The sequence below is a fragment of the Fusarium coffeatum genome (genome assembly GCF_003316985.1).
Source record: "Fusarium coffeatum strain FIESC_28 chromosome Unknown BRIP53273_contig_4, whole genome shotgun sequence".
Taxonomy (NCBI): domain Eukaryota; kingdom Fungi; phylum Ascomycota; class Sordariomycetes; order Hypocreales; family Nectriaceae; genus Fusarium; species Fusarium coffeatum.
In genome coordinates this window covers 85048-102686 of record NW_022157803.1, presented here as the reverse complement: position 1 = coordinate 102686, position 17639 = coordinate 85048, and the positions used below count along the sequence as shown (strand labels likewise).

Sequence of the window (17639 nt, the reverse complement as noted above, 5' to 3'; positions counted from 1 at the left end):
GTTATTAACATGATTCCTCGGAAGATAAGTGCATATCTCATTCGCGAGTCGACAATGTGAACAACCAGGTTTTTCAGCTGGACATTTGATCTTCTTTTGACTACCAGACTATTAGTGTCATTTATTCAGTGTCATTGCTGGGGAACTCACCGACAGCGCTCACAGGAGCGTCTTACACGTGGCTCACGCGTCCCTGTTCGTGGCATGGAAGCGAGTAAAGGTAAGGGTTCGGAATTCCGTAAAGATGATAAATTCCGGGCGAGAGCTAAGACTGATAAGTGCCGCGAGCTCGGACTTGTACATTGAAATGAGGTTAGACTGAAGATGGGTGTATCCACTTCGTCGCGGTGCGAAGAGGTGTGATTCGTTCGATTAGCTGATAAGAGTGATAAGATAAGCATGTGTCACTTGATCGGAAGCGATGCCGATGTCTATTACCTACCCGGTTGTTGAGCCGACTGGATGGAAATACAATAGCGACATCTCACTGGGAGTTCAGTTGGTTGTTTTCTCGCTGAATATGAGAGAGTTAGACTTTAGTTATTTATTGTGATAACGAAGTTTCTTGTTTATTGTTACTTAGAGTCGGCAATATCGAAATGCTATCTCTTCGCACATCCTGTCTCCAACATTTCGAACACATCTCAACATCAATATAAGAATTACTATCGGCGATCTAATCGTCTAAGCAAATCCATTTTAAGACAGATTATTCTTCTCGATCTATAGTGTACAAATTTAAGTGTATATCTAGCCTATCTACTCTAAAAACAAAATGCAATCAATAAAGCTTCCACAACCATCCTGCTACTAAACGCACCACAAGATGCAAGACAAATCTATCATCATAAACATAAGAGACGAAATTTTTTAGTTCTATTATGCTAGTTTAGACGAGCGCTTAGGCTACCTTATTTTACTAGCCTAAGCCTTAGATGACAACTCTCTTAATGCTGAAAGGTATTTGAATGCAGACGAGGGGATAGTCTTTGAATGCTGAAAGATAAATTAAATGTAGAAGAGAGAAAAAGAGAAATGAAGAAGGATAAGTGAAAGATATGTGTAGGTAAAGAGAAAGAGAGGATAAGGAAGGAAGTCTACTGTGATTCATAAATGTATCTTGTTCTGAATCACGGACAAATCGTAACTAGCCAACTCAAACTATCTCACGGACTTCTGCCTACATCTTCTCATGCTCGTATCTCCTTACTTCAACTCGCACTAGATCGCACAAATGGAACCACCTTATGACCAACCGTTCTCTCAATCTATCGTCTATAACTCTAAGTGTACATCTCATCTATCTATCAGGCAAAGGAAAAACGAACAATCTCAAAAGGACACTCCATATCAAGCACCCAGTCTCATCAGCCAAACCTTCACATCTTCCCCCAACTTGCTCCCAACATCATCCAACTCCTCCAAACCCTGCCACGAAATCTCAACCGTCAAACCACCACCCTTGACCGAAACAACATTGATCATCATCGCAGGACCAGCTACATCAGCACAAACACTAAACCTCGCCTTCTCAACCGCCCAGCCATTCTCGCCTCCATCAATCACGCCTAGATTCGTAACATCCCACGATAGCTCCCTTGGCTTTTTAATAGCAGTCTTATGGTACTCCTGCCAATCTGTAACAAGCTTCATCAATCCAACGACAGTGTTTGTTAGGCCGAGACTGATGCGGTCTTCGATGTCATCGCGGATACTTCGTGCTGCGCGCCAGATGTAGGGCTCGAGGCCGGGGATTGGTTGTGAAGGCCAGTTGTTGATGCGTGCTTCGGCGCGAATATCGCTGACGATGTCGCGACCGAAAGTGTGGTATATAGAAGCCACGCAGTTCTGCACGCTGGTCGATGGATCCAAAGACGCGAACTTGGACCTTCGGTTTTCTTCCGTCATGAAGCGCCGCTGATCCATCGACGTAGCGACGTTGAAAGCATTGGCTTTTCCTTCGGAGAGGTGCACTGATAGACAAGCCAAGACAATTCCGTGTAGAAGTCCCGTAAGCGTCGTATCGTTCTGCCGACAAAGACCAAGAAGGTTCTTCAGTGTAAGTTTGTCGACTTCGATACATTTGTTGCGCGTGATGTAAGGTGTTGGCAAGATAGGTGCCCATCTCGCCTTGGCAGTCGACGACAAAAAAGCTTTGGGGCCGAAGTTATGCCAGATTTCTGACATGGCGAAACCCATTGTTACCTTGTGCTTGGCCAGTTTCTCCTGTGGCTGAGGAAACGTCTCCTTCGAAATCTCCGTGTTCATAATTCTCGAGCCTGGGATGAGGGGTGAAGTTGCTGATGGTTGGGCAAGATTGCTGAGGAGTGTGCGGTGAAAGATCTTTGAGCCCATGCCATCGATATTCGAATGATTCCACACAAACATGACATCCACAAAGTTGCTTGTCAGTGGGCGCATCAAAAGTAATCTCCATCCTGGTTTCGTCTCGAGATTTTCGAATTTGGTGTCAAGCTGATACTTCAGATTCGCTTCAAACACCTCATCGTAATTCGTTGAATCAGGTCGGATATCCCAGAAGATGTGGTCTGCCAAGTCAATTGTATCGAGGGCGACCCAGACTGGCTTTTTTGTACCTTCGCTTACAAGACCGACTTGAAGGAGAGGAAATTGAACGACTGTTTGCGCTACAGCTTCGTCGAATGCTGTGACGAGTTGCTTGTGGTTGAGTGATTGCGGGATGGTGTAGCGACATGTAGTTATGGTGCTGCAGTAGTAGTTGAGGTTGTGCATGCCAGACTGGTACATCTCACTACCCACGTCAACAGCTATCAATAAACACAGGATATTGTGAACTTACATGTATCCCAGACGGCGGAGATAGGGCTTTGGCTTAGGCGACATGATTGTTATTTCCGGTAGTTGGGTGAACTCAATTCATCTCATCGCCAAGGACACTCAGTATTATATCCTCCTCACCCAACGCCTCGATCTTGAAAATAGACCTGTTTCATATTGAGTCTAACCCGCGGCCACGCCTTCGGTATCGCTCGGTCACCCGAACACTCTACTTCCTACCCATGTCCCTGGATTCGGATGCGCGGCATGATGAGTTGCGCGGCCGAAGTGGGCCTAGCTCGGCAGTTGAGGATACAATATCCTCTTTTGCCTGTAGTCTTGTGTGGTCCAAGTGCCGCTTCTATTTTGGTGAAACGTGGTTAACGAAGCTTAACACCCTGGACTTGGGAACTTGTAATCGTCGGTAAGGATTGGATTGGGCTGTGTTGTGGAAAGAGAGTTTGCTAGCATTGCTTGATCTGTCGGTAAGGCGGATGAGCGTAATTCTTCTCCATGCGATCCGAGATTCTCCATGTCTTATCATTCGCGTCATTCTCTTCTCGAGACGTAGATTTTGATCTTACGACTTTATTTTCATTGCGGACAGTCTAACCGAGTCCGAGTCCAATATCCGCCATCATGAGCGCCACAACACTCACAGACATCGCCAACATACTAGCCAATGTCTCCAGAGAAGAATACATCGCCGACTTTCTCAAACACGAAGTCTCAAAACTTCACTCGAGAGAAACATGTTGGCCCCAATCGGGGGTCTCTGGTCTCTCTATGCTGCTTCGCGCAAACTTGTCAGAGACACAGTCGTGGGATAGCAGTATTATTCACCAAGGCCCATACTCCTTCAATAGCACTGGGAATTCATACTCAGTGGACTTCGCTACGAAAGAGTTTGTTGTTAATGGTGTTGATCAAGATACTTATATCACATTATCTTATGTTCATGGTATGTTGACACCTTTTCGGGTTTGCTGTGGTTGACTAATTATTGTAGCTTTGAGCCTCATCATTGCATTCTTCTTGGTCTACCCTATCATCCTACTCATGGAGTCGACGACAGTGCTTTGCGATCTTATCAATCGCCCTGTAGCAAAGCATACCGTTCAAAAATGGGAATCAGCCTTACGAGCCGCTGTGTTCACGCCACTCGTCATCGCTGGACTGGTAGCGGGGATAATAGCCATGGGTTCATCAGACCATTTCAGAACAGAACATGGGGTAAGCAAGCCCACACTCTAAACAGACGTCCATCTAACAGTAACAGATACTAGGCCTCATCACAGTAGTTTTCGCAGGCTTCGCCTCGATCCTCTACTTCTTCAGCTTCTTCTCCACACGGTCCCTCCAACGCACACTCTCCGGCACACGCTGGTTACAAAACATCCACTACTTCGACATGTTTGTCTGCCAAGTAATCCTCATGCTATCCGGCTTCGCACTCACAGACGGGTTTGATGATCTTTCAGTGATGGGGCTGTGCTATATACAGATTTCTACGGCTTGGGCTGTTTCTTTGGGGATGATTGCGGCGTTTGTGTGGAATAGTGCTATGGTGCTGATGACGGCGCAGTGGTTTCTTGTTAGGAGGGCTAGACCTGGAAGTAATGTGGGTGGAAATAGGATGTGGAGGTTGGTTAGGTTTAGAAGGAGGAGAGAGGAGCAGGAGATGAGTTCGCTTGCTGAGGGTTGTGAGTCTAGAGAGTAGATAGATGAGTGTTTCTTGGCATTGATGCGATTTGGTGTAAATTATTCGAATAACCATCAATGAAACATCAGTAACTCCCGATAATGACTCCCGATATTGATGCGGAGGTATCTGTGATTCAGCTCGTACGACTTCAATCCGAGAGCGACCCAAGCGCGACGTCAGTCCCAAAGCCAAGCGTCAGCCAAGAATCTAAAGGATCAACGACAAGCATGAATCCCTACGTCGCAATCGCAATCGCACCAATGGATTATAAAACACTTGTCATATCATGCATTGATCTGATCTCGGATGCCCGCGGGTGGCCGATGGGTCCCCGCGGACCGCAATGCTTAGCGCCTGATCCTAGCTCCTACAGGACGCCTCTAACGGACCCCGCGGGCGTTCACCTTCAGGAATGTCCAGTGCAGATTCATGCGGAGTTTGGAGGAATTGAGTTACTTACGGACTGTCCGTGAGTCCGGTGTAGTAATCGGCTGCGTGGCTTTGCAGAGATGGATTTCTCAGCTGGGGGAGTTTGTAGACTTATAATATGATCAAGTTCTTGGTCAATTGACGATATCATCATCACAACAACAATCATCAGCATAACAGCGGCATTCTATTTGCACTTGACAGCATTTACTACTCTTTTATTCTCTATTATCATCTGCACTACAATAGATACTATGGCGATTAAGGAAGCTACAAAGAAACGAGGTCAAATCCCCGGCCCTAAAGGTAGATCATCAACCACCACCAAAACATCAAACCACTAACAATCCAGGCCTTCCCGTACTGGGTAATCTCTTAGATCTCGACATCAACGACTCTCTCACATCATTAATCTCCATAGGTCAGAAATACAGTTCGTCACTCATTCCCGCCCAACCTACCGAACCCTCACTAACTTTGCAGCACCCATCTTCGCTATCGCAGTCGGCAGCCAAAGGGAGGTCATGGTTTGCAGCCGTGATCTCGCCGACGAACTATGCGACGAAACACGATTCCACAAACTCGTCACCGGCGGCGTTGATAAACTTCGTCCGTTGGCTGGTGACGGTCTTTTTACGGCGCAGCATAATAATCATGATTGGGGTGTTGCGCATCGGATTCTTATGCCGCTTTTTGGACCGTTAAAGATTAGGGAGATGTTTGATGATATGCAAGATGTTGCTGAACAACTCTGTCTAAAATGGTAAGCTGAATATTAAACTATGTTATGGATGAAGACTAACTTCTCAGGGCACGGCTAGGATCTTCTGCCACCATCGACGTAGCCAACGACTTCACCCGCCTAACCCTCGACACCATCGCCCTCTGCACAATGAACTACCGCTTCAACAGCTTCTACAGCAATGAGAAGATGCATCCTTTCGTGGAAAGCATGGTCGCCGCCCTCACCGATGCCGAGAAACAATCCATGCTTCCTGACTTTATCGGAGCTTTCAGAATAAAAGCCCTGAACTCATTCCGCAAGCACTCGGAGTCGATGAAGACTACATGCAGGGACCTCATCGAGGAACGACGCAGACATCCTGTTGAAGGTGCGGATTTGTTGAATGCGATGATGCAGGGTAAGGATCCGAAGACGGGTGAGGGTATGAGCGATGAGTTGATCGTTGGGAACTTGATCACCTTTTTGATCGCGGGACATGAAACGACTTCGGGACTTTTGTCGTTTGTCTTTTACTACCTTCTCAACAACGAGAGAGTTCTTGACAAGGCAAGGCAAGAAGTCGACGATGTCATCGGCGACGGCAACTTGACAGTTGATCATCTTGCCAAGATGCCATACATCAACCAGATCCTCCGCGAGACCCTCCGTCTCATGCCCACAGCGCCAGGCTTCTACGTCACACCCGAAAAAGACGAAATCATCGGTGGAAAGTACGCTGTTCCTGCCGGCGAGCCTCTGCTCCTCTTCTTGCATCTTATTCATCGCGATCCCGCGGTTTGGGGTCCTGACGCCGAGGACTTTAAACCTGAACGCATGGCAGATGAGTTCTTTGAAGCGCTGCCCAAGAATGCTTGGAAGCCTTTTGGAAATGGTATGCGAGGTTGTATCGGGAGGGAATTTGCATGGCAAGAAGCCAAACTGGTAAGTCCCCTCGAACATTTCTTGAGAGCAGTACTAACTTGCATGTCTAGGTCATTGCCATGATCCTTCAGAACTTCGACCTTCGAAAGGCTGATCCGAATTACAAACTCAAGGTCAAAACATCCCTCACCATCAAACCCGAAGGCTTCAACATGCATGTCAAACTCCGCAACGACCGCAAACCAACCTCCCTCTTCAAGACCAGCAGCTCTCAACCATCACTCTCCAGTCGACAGAGCATTGCGCCCATCAACGCAAAGGACCTGAAGCCTATTTCTATCTTCTATGGTTCGAACACGGGAACTTGTGAGGCTCTTGCGCAGAAACTTTCTGCTGATTGCGTCGCTGCTGGATTTATGCCTTCGAAGCCTCTGCCGCTTGATATGGCGACTAGGAACCTGTCCAGGGATGGTCCGAATGTTATTCTTGCGGCGAGTTATGATGGACGGCCTTCTGATAATGCGGGGGAGTTTGTGAAGTGGGCTGAGGGATTGAAGAAGGGCGAGTTGGAGGGTGTTCAGTTTGCGGTTTTCGGATGTGGTAAGTCTCTCGCTTCAGTATTGCTGGTAGTTAACTAACGATTTAAAGGTCATAAGGATTGGGTCTCTACACTCTTTAGAGTTCCCAAGGTCCTGGATAAGTGTCTAGCGGACGCAGGTGCCGAGCGTCTCGTCGAGATTGGTCTTACGGATGCGAGCACTGGTCGGCTGTACTCTGACTTTGATGATTGGGAGAACCAGAAGTTCTTCGCTGAACTTGCCCACCGTCATGGTGTTGCGACTGTCGATGATTCCCACCTTGGACTCGACGTCACCGTCATTCAGTCTCAGAGCACTGATGTAGGCTGCAATTTCAAGCGCGCTGAAGTCGTCGAGAACACACTCCTCACCAACCCCGGTGTGCCAAGGAAGCACAGTCTTCTGGTCAAACTCCCGAAGGATATGAGTTACACGCCTGGTGATCATGTCTTGATACTGCCGAAGAACCCACCCCGGTTGGTTCAACAAGTCATGTCCTATTTCGGTGTGGACAGTGACACTGCTCTGACGATCTCTTCTCAACGACCAACATTCCTGCCAACTGATAGACCTATCCTCGTTTCGAACCTGTTCAGTTCACTAGTCGAGCTTTCACAGGCTGTTAGTCGCACAACTCTCAAACGCCTAGCCGATTTGACCAGCGATGAGGAGACTAAGACCTGCATCCAACTTCTCGCTGGTGATGACTACCGCCAAGTCGAAGACCAGCGCCTATCCATCCTCGACGTCCTTCTCAAGTACCCATCCATCAACATCCCACTATCCACATTCCTATCCATGCTTCCTCAAATGCGTCCTCGAACGTATTCCTTCGCTTCAGCACCGGAATGGAAGGCTGGGCACGGTATGCTTCTCTTCTCAGTTGTCGAAGCAGAAGGTGGTCGGCCAGGTGGCCTTGCGACGAACTACATGACTCAGCTGAGTCCTGGTGATCACTTACTGGTTGAGCCGCGCGCTTGTAGGCCTGAGCTTCGCACGGTGATGGTTTCTGAACCCAAGGTTCCTATCATCATGATCGCGGTGGGCGCTGGTCTTGCTCCATTCCTTGGATACCTGCAGAAGCGCTTCCTGGACAATAAGCTCCAGCAGACGAACATCCCGCCTTGCACTCTGTTGTTCGGCTGCCGCGGCGCAAACAAGGATGATATCTGCCGCGCCCAACTCGACGAGTACTCCCACGCAGGCGTCGTCTCAGTCCATCGCGCATACAGTCGCGATGCAGATGCTGAGTGTAAGTACGTGCAGGATTTAGTGAAGAAGCATGGAGATATGTTAGCTCGACAGTGGGGTCAGGGTGCTGTTGTGATGGTTTGTAGTGGTAAGAAGGTCTCTGATGGTGTGATGGATGTTTTGAGCCCTATTCTTTTCGGTGAGGAGAGACGGTTGGGGATGACGAGTGTTGAGGGTGTTGATGTTTGGAGGAAGAATGTACCTAAGGAGCGTTTGATCTTGGAGGTCTTTGGATAGATTGACTTTGGCTCGTCTTGTTAGGTTGTTGGAGTTTGGAAGTATTGTTTGTGTGTTGTTTCAGAGATCAGGATAGACTTGTTTATATGGCGAATCGACTCTCATTATACCACACACCTATGCGACTTTGGCTTCCAATTCCGCAAAGCGTTACCAAGCGTTACCAAGCTCTTAAGATGTCAACTAGAGTGTTCTAAATCCGAAGTGCCTACTCAGTCATCGTCAAGTAAGACGATATTGAACCGTATGTTGATAGGGAATTTGAATCGAGTATTAATTGCCAAGTCAATTATGTAATCACTGTCAGTCACATTCATGTTGAAAAATAATGTCAGATATTCTAAAGAGGTGTATTTGCAAGCTAGACTCCTTGGAGCCATGTGGTATCTAAAGGTCATAGCTACTACTCTAATGTGTAGCGTTTAAAGATCCATAACATCATAATGGTATGTAATGCAAAAAGCCCAGATCATTCTGGACACACGCGCGAAAGGTCGAAATCCAGTTTTGACCTGTTTAGACAACAACACCGTTCTCGCGCTCAGAGGCCTCAGCCTTCTCGTCACTGCTATCAAAGCCATACTCGCGGGCCTTGTCAGCAACCTCGTGGTCAGCCATGCGAGGAAGCTGCTTGGCGGCAGTGACATAGCTGATCTTCTCAGTGTAACCCTTGGCGAAGATAAGGTCAATCTCCTCGAGAGAGCGACCAGAGGTCTCAGGGTAGAAGAAGTAGATGATGGGGAAGAAGATGGCGTTCATGCCAGCGAAGAAGGCGTAGGTACCCCATCCGAAGGTACCGGTTCCGTGAATCATGACGGGTGTGATCATGACAATGAAGAAGTTCCAGAGCCAGTTGGAGACGGTGGAGGTGGCGTTGGCCTTCGCTCTGGTCTTGAGGGGGTTGATCTCGGCGGGGTACAACCAGGGGAGAGGGAGCCAGGTGGCACCGAAGAAGGCGATGTAGGTGAAGAGACCGACAGCGGCACCCTTGGCAGCAGCGGGAGTACCGGGGATCAGGGCGCCGAAGGTCAAAACCATGGAGAGACACTGACCGACGGTACCGATGAGGAAGAGCTTGCGGCGACCGACACGCTCAACGGCGAACCAAGAGGTAGTGGCGAAGATGGAGTAGATGATCATGTTGACACCACCGAGGAGGAGAGCCATGTTGTGGTCGACACCGATGGACTTCTGGAAGAGAATAGGGAAGTAGTAGATGACAGCGTTGCAACCGGAGAGCTGCTGCATCATCTGAGAAGAGGCACCGAGAATGAGACGTCGGAAGTGCTGGGTCTTTCCACCAGTGAAGAGAGCAGAGAAAGGAGTCTTGCCGCCCTTGTTACCGGTGGCAGCGATGGCCTTCTCGATGGTGGCCATCTGGCCAACAACCTCGGGGGAGTCACGGGGAGTACCGTTGAGACCAGCCAGGATAGTCTCAGCCTCTTCGCGACGGTTGTGGGTGAGGAGCCAACGAGGAGACTCGGGCAGCTTCATCATCATAACCAGAACGATACCAGCAAAGACACACTGGAAAGCGATAGGGAATCGCCAGACAAAGGGGTCGGGACCATAGGTACAGCCATAGTCAATCCAGTAGGCGATCAACGTACCAATGGCGACGTTACCACCCTCAATGCAGATGAGCTTACCACGGTTGTGAGACTCGGAGCACTCAGCCTGGTAGGTAGGAATAGTGGAAGTGTTGATACCGTTTCCGATACCCGTGATTGCTCGACCAATGATGAACTGTGCTGTTGCGCCGCCGCCGGGAGGGACAGCAGCGATCTGGATGATAACACCGACGATCATGACGATAGCACCGAGGAAGATGGACTTGCGACGACCGAGACGGTCACCAAAGTTGAGGATGAAGAGAGCACCGAGGAAGCAGCCGACAGCGTAGATGGAGACGACGAAACCTTCGTATGTCTCATCCAAAACCTGGGGGAAATCGTTTGTGAAAGCGGGAGCGGAGATGATACCGGACATGACACCTTGATCTGCACGATGAAACGGTCAGCATAGACTCAAGATAAGGTTTCCCCAGCCATTGGGTCTGAGAACGTGGTCGAGACTTACCATAACCGAAAAGAAGAAAGTCAGTGGTAGCGACGATGGTAATGAGTCTCTGCAGACCCTTACCAGTCTTGCCCCAGTAATGGGGAATCCCCGCTTCGTTGTCGACGTGAACCATATTGAACAAATTCAAATTGTCTTTCTGGTTTCTTTGTTTGAGACTGGAGAGTAACAAAATCTTGAGATCAAAGCGGGAGATTTACATTTCTTATAAGCTCGACGACAGAGACACAGACATGACGCCAAGTCCAAGACTGTGGGTAGAGACTCCACGAGCAGACCCAATGTTTCTTACACATATGTCACAGCACAGTGGAACCGATAAGACCACCCACGGGCGAAAATTTCAAGGTTAATGACTCGGAGAAACTTGGAACTGGGGGCAAAGGGGTCCCTGACGCAAAAAAACGCAGATAACCTTAGATAAAGTTGAACGCACGTTTACGATCGACCAGAGACAGAAAAGTTTTTTGATGCGTGCAGCCAATTATTGGCGATTCAACGTCACTTGGCAGAGAAGAAGAGACTAGTTTCAGGTGACCCGCATGACGTACTGTAGACAAGACACTGTATAATAGGTATTCCCGTGTGAGTGTGACGGGGGGTACCAACTAACTGACTGATGCTGTTAGGCTGTCACGATAATTCACCAGACACCGGCAATTAGAGTGTAAAAAATTTTAAACTGGAGATTTAGCAAATGACGTCTCATCGTTAGAGTGTTTTTGTCTTTGTCTTCTCCGGGGTTTGCGCCAAGTGTCTACGTCATAGTCTCCGCGATCTTCGAAAATCTCCTAAAAGGGAACAAGACCCTTGAATCAAGAAGCCCCATAGCTCGGTTCTTTATCCTGGACAATGACTAGAGTACGAGTATGTTTTTTGGAGAATGACGCCTTGGCCTCTTTCACCGTCTAACCGTTTTCTACAGTATTTTCAGACTCTCAGACTCGTTTGTGTTGATATCTGTTGGTGGTATCTATGATCGTCAAGATCTGCAGTCAGCAACCCAACAGATGCATATACAAATAATCCTCACATGAACCCTCGTCTTTCTTAACAGAGTAATTCGGACAAGAAAAACCAAGAGCTGAAGTCTTGTCGGTTAAAACCCGAGAATACCCATTCTTACTCCAAGTTCCTCCCCCTCATTGATTTTCTTGTCCTTCTCCGCCCGAGCAACATAAAAGAATTGGGGAATAATGCCGAGGTGTGAACGAGGTTTTGTGGAGTATGTAAAGTGGAGAAGAGACAGACTCAAGGGTTTGGATAAGATTTTTGACTAAAATCTCGCATTAAAAACGTCATACTCATCCGCTGCAATCTCGGAGCTTTACAAGGTGAACCCGCATGGGGAATGCCGTGGGTCTCTGTACTGTTGGTCGTCTGTCACTATCCGGAGGTAAGCGTGGCAATTGAATTACAGTAAAAGGTATCGGGTAGGTTGAATGTTAACCAGTGATCGCAACGTGATGGCAATATTTGCCATCATCAAGATGTATCTACTAATTGGGAAATTCACTAGAAAATTCTGCATTCAAGGAATAATTCTTCAGTATTTTCTCAATTTTCTATACGTATTGCAGTATACAGTGTCCATCATCTTCATGTGATAGACAGCAACATGCATTCACCCTGGCCCTCAATCACATCTCAAACAAAAACAGACCCTCAAAATTAACAATGCTTTATTTCCCATGGGGTTACGATTTTCCCCATTCCAACTCCTCAAATGACAAACCCAACCAGTCTCCAGTTGTCAGAAAATTAAACGCAAATTAACCTACGATGATCTTGTTTTGCTTTTACGACGGAGGAGCCTGTCACCAATGTGAAGGAATTCGGAATGACTAAAAGGGTAATCCGGTGGATTGATTTCTTGGGGATCTTCATTTTTTGTTACTTTCCCCAGTGTTTACCTCCGAAGGATGAGTGGCCCGACGTATTACCGTTGTTGTTATAGAGGGTTCCAGTGGGTGGTTCTTGTTCTTGGCGGAGGGGCGCCTGGGGGACTCGCTACGAAGGACCACTGTTCGCTTGGAGGAGTCCACTGTATTTTGCGAGGACCACGAGCGAGTACAGTGGTTCTGTTAAGCGGACCTGGAGCTCCCGCATCCCGCATTCTCCTTATCACCTTATTGTGACGACAGAATCAGATGCAGGGTATGTTTTTACCACTTTGAGATAAAGATATGCTCAAGAGATCTGGGGTAATAGATTTGTATCTCAGGGTCTTTTTTACTTTTGCTTCATTATCGCTGTGAACAATTGTTTTAGCCGTAGCCAGCACTGACCTTCCATTCTGATACGAGTTAGCCAGGGATAATAAGGCAGCCGTCTTGGCCCTTTCTCTTCCCTCTTGATCCGTCTTGGCTGAACGGAGTGCCGAAACTATACTCTTGGTACACATGACCTTGTTCCTGATGAACTTGATTCATGCGCGTCAAAAAACGTTCCTGACTCAGTAAGGACTAGCATCACTTCAATCTCTCACGTTCCAAGATCGATATCTGTCCTTCCTCTTCAGGAATACCTGCATCCCAAGGTTCTTTTTAAGCTTAACTTACCAAAAACTGATCAATCCTCGATTGGGCCGCTTCACTGCAACCGTCGTTGCGGTCAGGCGCTAGCATCGTGCCTCGGGGGAGCTGTCTCCGGTGTGTGTATATAAAAAATGGCTGAATAAACCGGAGATTAACGCGGCAATCTCTAATCCTTTGCTTATTCCTTTATCCCTACGGAGTACTCTGTAGATAACAAAACAATGCATTTCCCTTCATTCCTCACCACGTGCATCTTGGCGTTGGCTCCAACCTCCCTCGCCAAGCCTATAGCGACCCACAACGGTGACAATTCTACGGATGTTGCTCCTGCTGCAGGCTATGTCTTTGCCTACTTTGTCGGCGACGATAACAACGGGGAGAGCATTTTCCTCGCCGCGAGTAACGGGAACGACGCCCTTTCTTGGCGCGAGCTCAACGGCGGCAAACCAATCCTGACATCCGTAAAAGGCACCCGCGGTCTTCGGGATCCTTTTTTGATGCGTTCCCATTCCGGCGACAAGTTCTTCCTCGTTGCCACAGACCTCAAGATTAACGACATTGGCTGGGAAAAGGCTCTGCGCTTCGGAAGTCTATATTTGGAAATCTGGGAGAGCACTGACTTGGTCCACTGGTCCGAGCAGCGCCACACCCTTGTCTCCCGTCCAACGGCTGGCATGACATGGGCCCCCGAGGCTTACTACGATGAGAGCATTGACGAGTATGTTGTCTACTGGGCTTCTCGGTTGTATGCTGAGGACGATCCTAATCACGAGGTTGAAACGTACGCGAAGATTATGTACGCGACGACTAAAGACTTTATCACCTTTAGCGAACCCGTTGTTTGGCAAGGTTCCAATGACAGGATTGACACGACTGTTCTTAAGGACGGCGATACCTACCATCGCTTCACAAAGGACTTTGGTGGTGTTTCGGGCAAAGAATGTGTTGACATTATTCAAGAGAGCTCCAAGAATTTACGCGCTGGACAGGATGAGTGGAAGCACGTGACGAGCTGCATTGGCACCAAGGCAGGACTCGACGTGGTCGAAGGACCGTCAATCTTCAAGTCCAACCCAGGCGACGTACACGGCGAAAAGTTTTACCTTTTTGTTGATGAATTTGCTGGACGAGGGTATATTCCTCTTGAGACGACCGATATCGCGAATCCGGATTGGAAGGTTTCGGAGGAATACAGTCTGCCTACGAGTCCGCGACATGGAAGTGTTGTGTCGGTGACTGAGAAGGAGCTCCAAGGTGTGTTGGCGGCATACGCCAATTGAGCACTACCCTCACTTTCTATCCTACCTCTACGTTTGTATTTTTGCAAAACATATTTTCTCGTTCTCAAGCTTGGACTTTATTTATTCCTCCGCATCAGCCAAGCTGAACTTGGGGTAATTGATGCTTGCACCTTGGCCATAGCCCTATGAAGCTACAAGACCTTAGCTCCCGTCGCCCAGGAAAATAGCGTCTTGAATCCATTCAGCGTGTCAGCCCGCCAAGTCAAAATTATCAATTGCCATCTCGCTTGGCAGCCCAGACAATGCCGCGAAATAGAGTTTGCGAAAACCATGAATTGCGATACGCTTCATCAAAATGGCCAAGCGCTGTATAAAACACCCTGCCTTTGCCGACTGTTTGGGTCCATGATAGTGGGAAATTCGCCCTCTCGTCGTTTGACGTGGTGGTTTGGTGTATGGAGAGGAGAATTATGCGGTCTTTGGGCAGACGAGGATGCGATTTGAAGGTGTATACTTCGTCGAACCATGGGAATTGGCTTTTTGAGAGTGAATTTACGTTGAATGGACAAGCCTCGGTCGACTCTGGCGCAGCGTCTGCTCGAGGCAATTCGGCGCCGCGATTAACAAAATGACCTTCATTCTCAACCTTCAGGGTAATCCACTCCGGCGGCGGATGACCATCAAACACCTCCCCAAGAATATTCGTATATCTGCTATCCGTCGGCATACCGCACGAAGCAGCATGAACGCCAACAACGCCACCACCACCCTCAACAAACTTCGCTAAAGAAACGACTTCATCTTCACTCAGAAAATCACCCGTGTTATGCCCGAGCGCGATAACATCATAGTGAGACAGCGATAAAAGTTCAGATGTATCTTCGGTAGCTGTGACTGTGATGGGTAATGATTTGAATGCGGCGATGGTGCTGGGGATACAGTCGTGACGGTAACCCCGGGTTTTGGTGACTAGTAAAACTTTAATTGACGAGGTCATCTTGATCGTACACGGTATGAGTGAGGATCTGCTCTCTGATGTAATTTTGGTAAGAATAAAGTTGAAGATCTATTTTACGACTCATGAGGGTATGAGTCGGCATGACGCAGGAATCAATTCCGTCATTATTCGTTCTCCAATCGCTCACCCGGAAGAACATCTCCTCCGTGTCGCCACTGACAGAGCGAAAGAAAAACTGTGCTTCCAGACTCAGGATGTCAAATTAAAGTAGACTAGATGCTCTTCTAAGCTCACATAAAATGACTAGATTATTCCGTCTTGCATGCTTTCGGCATCCAATTCTTCTGACACCCTTACGCTACCGTAAAAGAAGATCACCATTGGCTAATATTCATCATCACGCGCAAAAGATATCCATGACCTGCAATAGCTCATCCCATCGACCATCCGTCTCAACACCAATCGTTCCTTGTGGCTGCATGACCTTGTACTCTGTAGCTTCTGCCGTACCATACTCGTGGTCCTCGTCATTGACAAATACCCTCAAATCGGTGATCCAGTCGTCCATCAACTGACGTTCCGCTGGTGTTGGGCCGTGAGTTATTGAGTAGCTAGTTCACGTTAGTAAAAATGCTTCGGGACTTGGGGAGATGGGAGACGTACTTCCAGATAGGTCGGTCCATGGCATGGCTTACACCAAAAGAAGCTGGCGCGATATCGGTAGTGATAAACGACAGTCGATACGCGATGAGATATCTCCAGACATTCTTGATATCGACGCCATGGTTTACCAGGTTATCTACCAGATATCGCGACGGCGCTCTGACCTGGCCATCAGCCACAATACGTCCAAAGATATTCTGCCAAGCCTGCTTATCCTTATTCTGAGGCAGAGAATAATGCTTGAGCAACCGATCAGTGACGTGCGCAGGATAATAATTCGCTATTTGCATCCTCAGCGATGCAACGTTGGGGTCTGGCGGGTTCGTAACTGCGTAGAGAGTATCTTCATCCTTAACTTCTCCGATTAGAAGCTTAAGACCGCGCTTCTTGAACTCTTGCGCGAAGGACCCGTTGCGGTAGTAGTCGAAGATTCCAGGGTGAATGAAGAGATCGTCTGTCACGGGTCGGAATGTATGGTTCTTCAACTCCATGATAGCAGACGATAATTCATCTGAGGTGATGTCTCGCAAACGACTCATCTTCTCTGCTCCTGGTAGATCCGTTGGTATCGAGAAGTACTCGCATAACTCGTCAAACTGCTCTTCGCAGTCTTGTACGCTCTTCGGTTGCGTTGGGATGGCATTCGAGTACATGATCATCCTTGTAAATCTGCCATAAGATTCCTTTCCACGGAAGTCATACAGCGTCTGGGCAAGCACGGAATATGCCCCAGCACTTCGTCCCGCAAGAATGATATTCTCGGGATCGCCTCCAAAAGCTTCAATGTTCTCATACACCCAATCCATAGCGAGACGTTGATCCCAAAGGCCATAATTTCCCACAGCTTCGCCATTGGATTCCTCGAGCAGAGCTTTGCCAGCTAGGAACCCAAAGACGTTGAGTCTATAGCCCACTGCTACAAAGACAGCATTTAACTGTCCTGTAGAGATGAGTTCGGTAGGATCCATGCTTTCTTCCTGACTTGGATCACCGACCTGGAACCAACCCCCATGAAACCAAACCATAACCGGCCATTTTTTAGTTGGGTTCTCAGAGTCTGGGACTGGGGTCCATATGTTCAGGCGTAGGCAGTCTTCGCTGTATGTATGCTTTGGGATATGCTCGCTGACATTTTTGGAGTAATTCGCCTGGGGACAAACAGGTCCAAAATGAGTGCAATCAACAAAAGAGCTGTTTTTGGGAATAGGTTGAGGTTTACGCCAGCGAAGAGGCCCTGTTGGAGGAAGAGCGTAAGGAATGCCTGTGAAGCGGCGGGACTTGGAATCGAACTTGAGACCTTTGAAGGTGCTCCCGTCATCAGGGAGTGTGACTTCGCACTCTGAAGTGCTGTAAGAGATGGAATTGCCCATAGTGACAAAAAACTGATTGAGAATGAATTGAGAAGGAAAAAACTGCCAAGAAGGAACGAGATATCAGGGGGTTGTTGTTTCTACCCTCATATCTCGGTACCTTTAACGCGGATAAGACCCCGTGCTTGATTGGTCAGTTTAATCGACGGATGTCGTGGGGCGAGATCGGCCTCTATCTTGGCGCCA

At 48.1% G+C, this 17639-nt stretch overlaps 6 protein-coding genes across 6 annotated transcripts; 2 read left to right on the top strand and 4 right to left on the bottom strand.

Moving 5' to 3' along the window:
• Positions 1-1350: 1350 nt before the first annotated feature.
• On the bottom strand, positions 1351-2865 carry FIESC28_00132 (uncharacterized protein; the record flags this gene model as incomplete). The annotated part of the gene is made up of 2 exons (XM_031154283.1): positions 1351-2773; positions 2822-2865. 2 exons carry the CDS (start codon positions 2863-2865, stop codon positions 1351-1353), a joined length of 1467 nt encoding a protein of 488 aa, XP_031021651.1.
• A 573-nt stretch (positions 2866-3438) lies between these two features.
• On the top strand, positions 3439-8605 carry FIESC28_00131 (uncharacterized protein; the record flags this gene model as incomplete). The annotated part of the gene is made up of 9 exons (XM_031154282.1): positions 3439-3760; positions 3809-4032; positions 4079-4415; positions 5183-5239; positions 5286-5354; positions 5417-5696; positions 5744-6599; positions 6650-7139; positions 7188-8605. The coding sequence occupies 9 exons, from the start codon at positions 3439-3441 to the stop codon at positions 8603-8605; spliced, it is 4053 nt and encodes a 1350-aa protein (XP_031021650.1).
• Positions 8606-9121: 516 nt separating this feature from the next.
• On the bottom strand, positions 9122-10799 carry FIESC28_00130 (uncharacterized protein; the record flags this gene model as incomplete). The annotated part of the gene is made up of 2 exons (XM_031154281.1): positions 9122-10605; positions 10685-10799. The coding sequence occupies 2 exons, from the start codon at positions 10797-10799 to the stop codon at positions 9122-9124; spliced, it is 1599 nt and encodes a 532-aa protein (XP_031021649.1).
• Positions 10800-13442: 2643 nt separating this feature from the next.
• FIESC28_00129 (uncharacterized protein) lies at positions 13443-14501 on the top strand (the record flags this gene model as incomplete). Its single annotated transcript, XM_031154280.1, has 1 exon — positions 13443-14501. One exon carries the CDS (start codon positions 13443-13445, stop codon positions 14499-14501), a length of 1059 nt encoding a protein of 352 aa, XP_031021648.1.
• A 232-nt stretch (positions 14502-14733) lies between these two features.
• On the bottom strand, positions 14734-15459 carry FIESC28_00128 (uncharacterized protein; the record flags this gene model as incomplete). The annotated part of the gene is made up of 1 exon (XM_031154279.1): positions 14734-15459. The coding sequence occupies one exon, from the start codon at positions 15457-15459 to the stop codon at positions 14734-14736; it is 726 nt and encodes a 241-aa protein (XP_031021647.1).
• A 358-nt stretch (positions 15460-15817) lies between these two features.
• Positions 15818-17453, bottom strand: FIESC28_00127 (uncharacterized protein; the record flags this gene model as incomplete). The annotated part of the gene is made up of 2 exons (XM_031154278.1): positions 15818-16031; positions 16084-17453. 2 exons carry the CDS (start codon positions 17451-17453, stop codon positions 15818-15820), a joined length of 1584 nt encoding a protein of 527 aa, XP_031021646.1.
• Between the last annotated feature and the right edge of the window lie 186 nt (positions 17454-17639).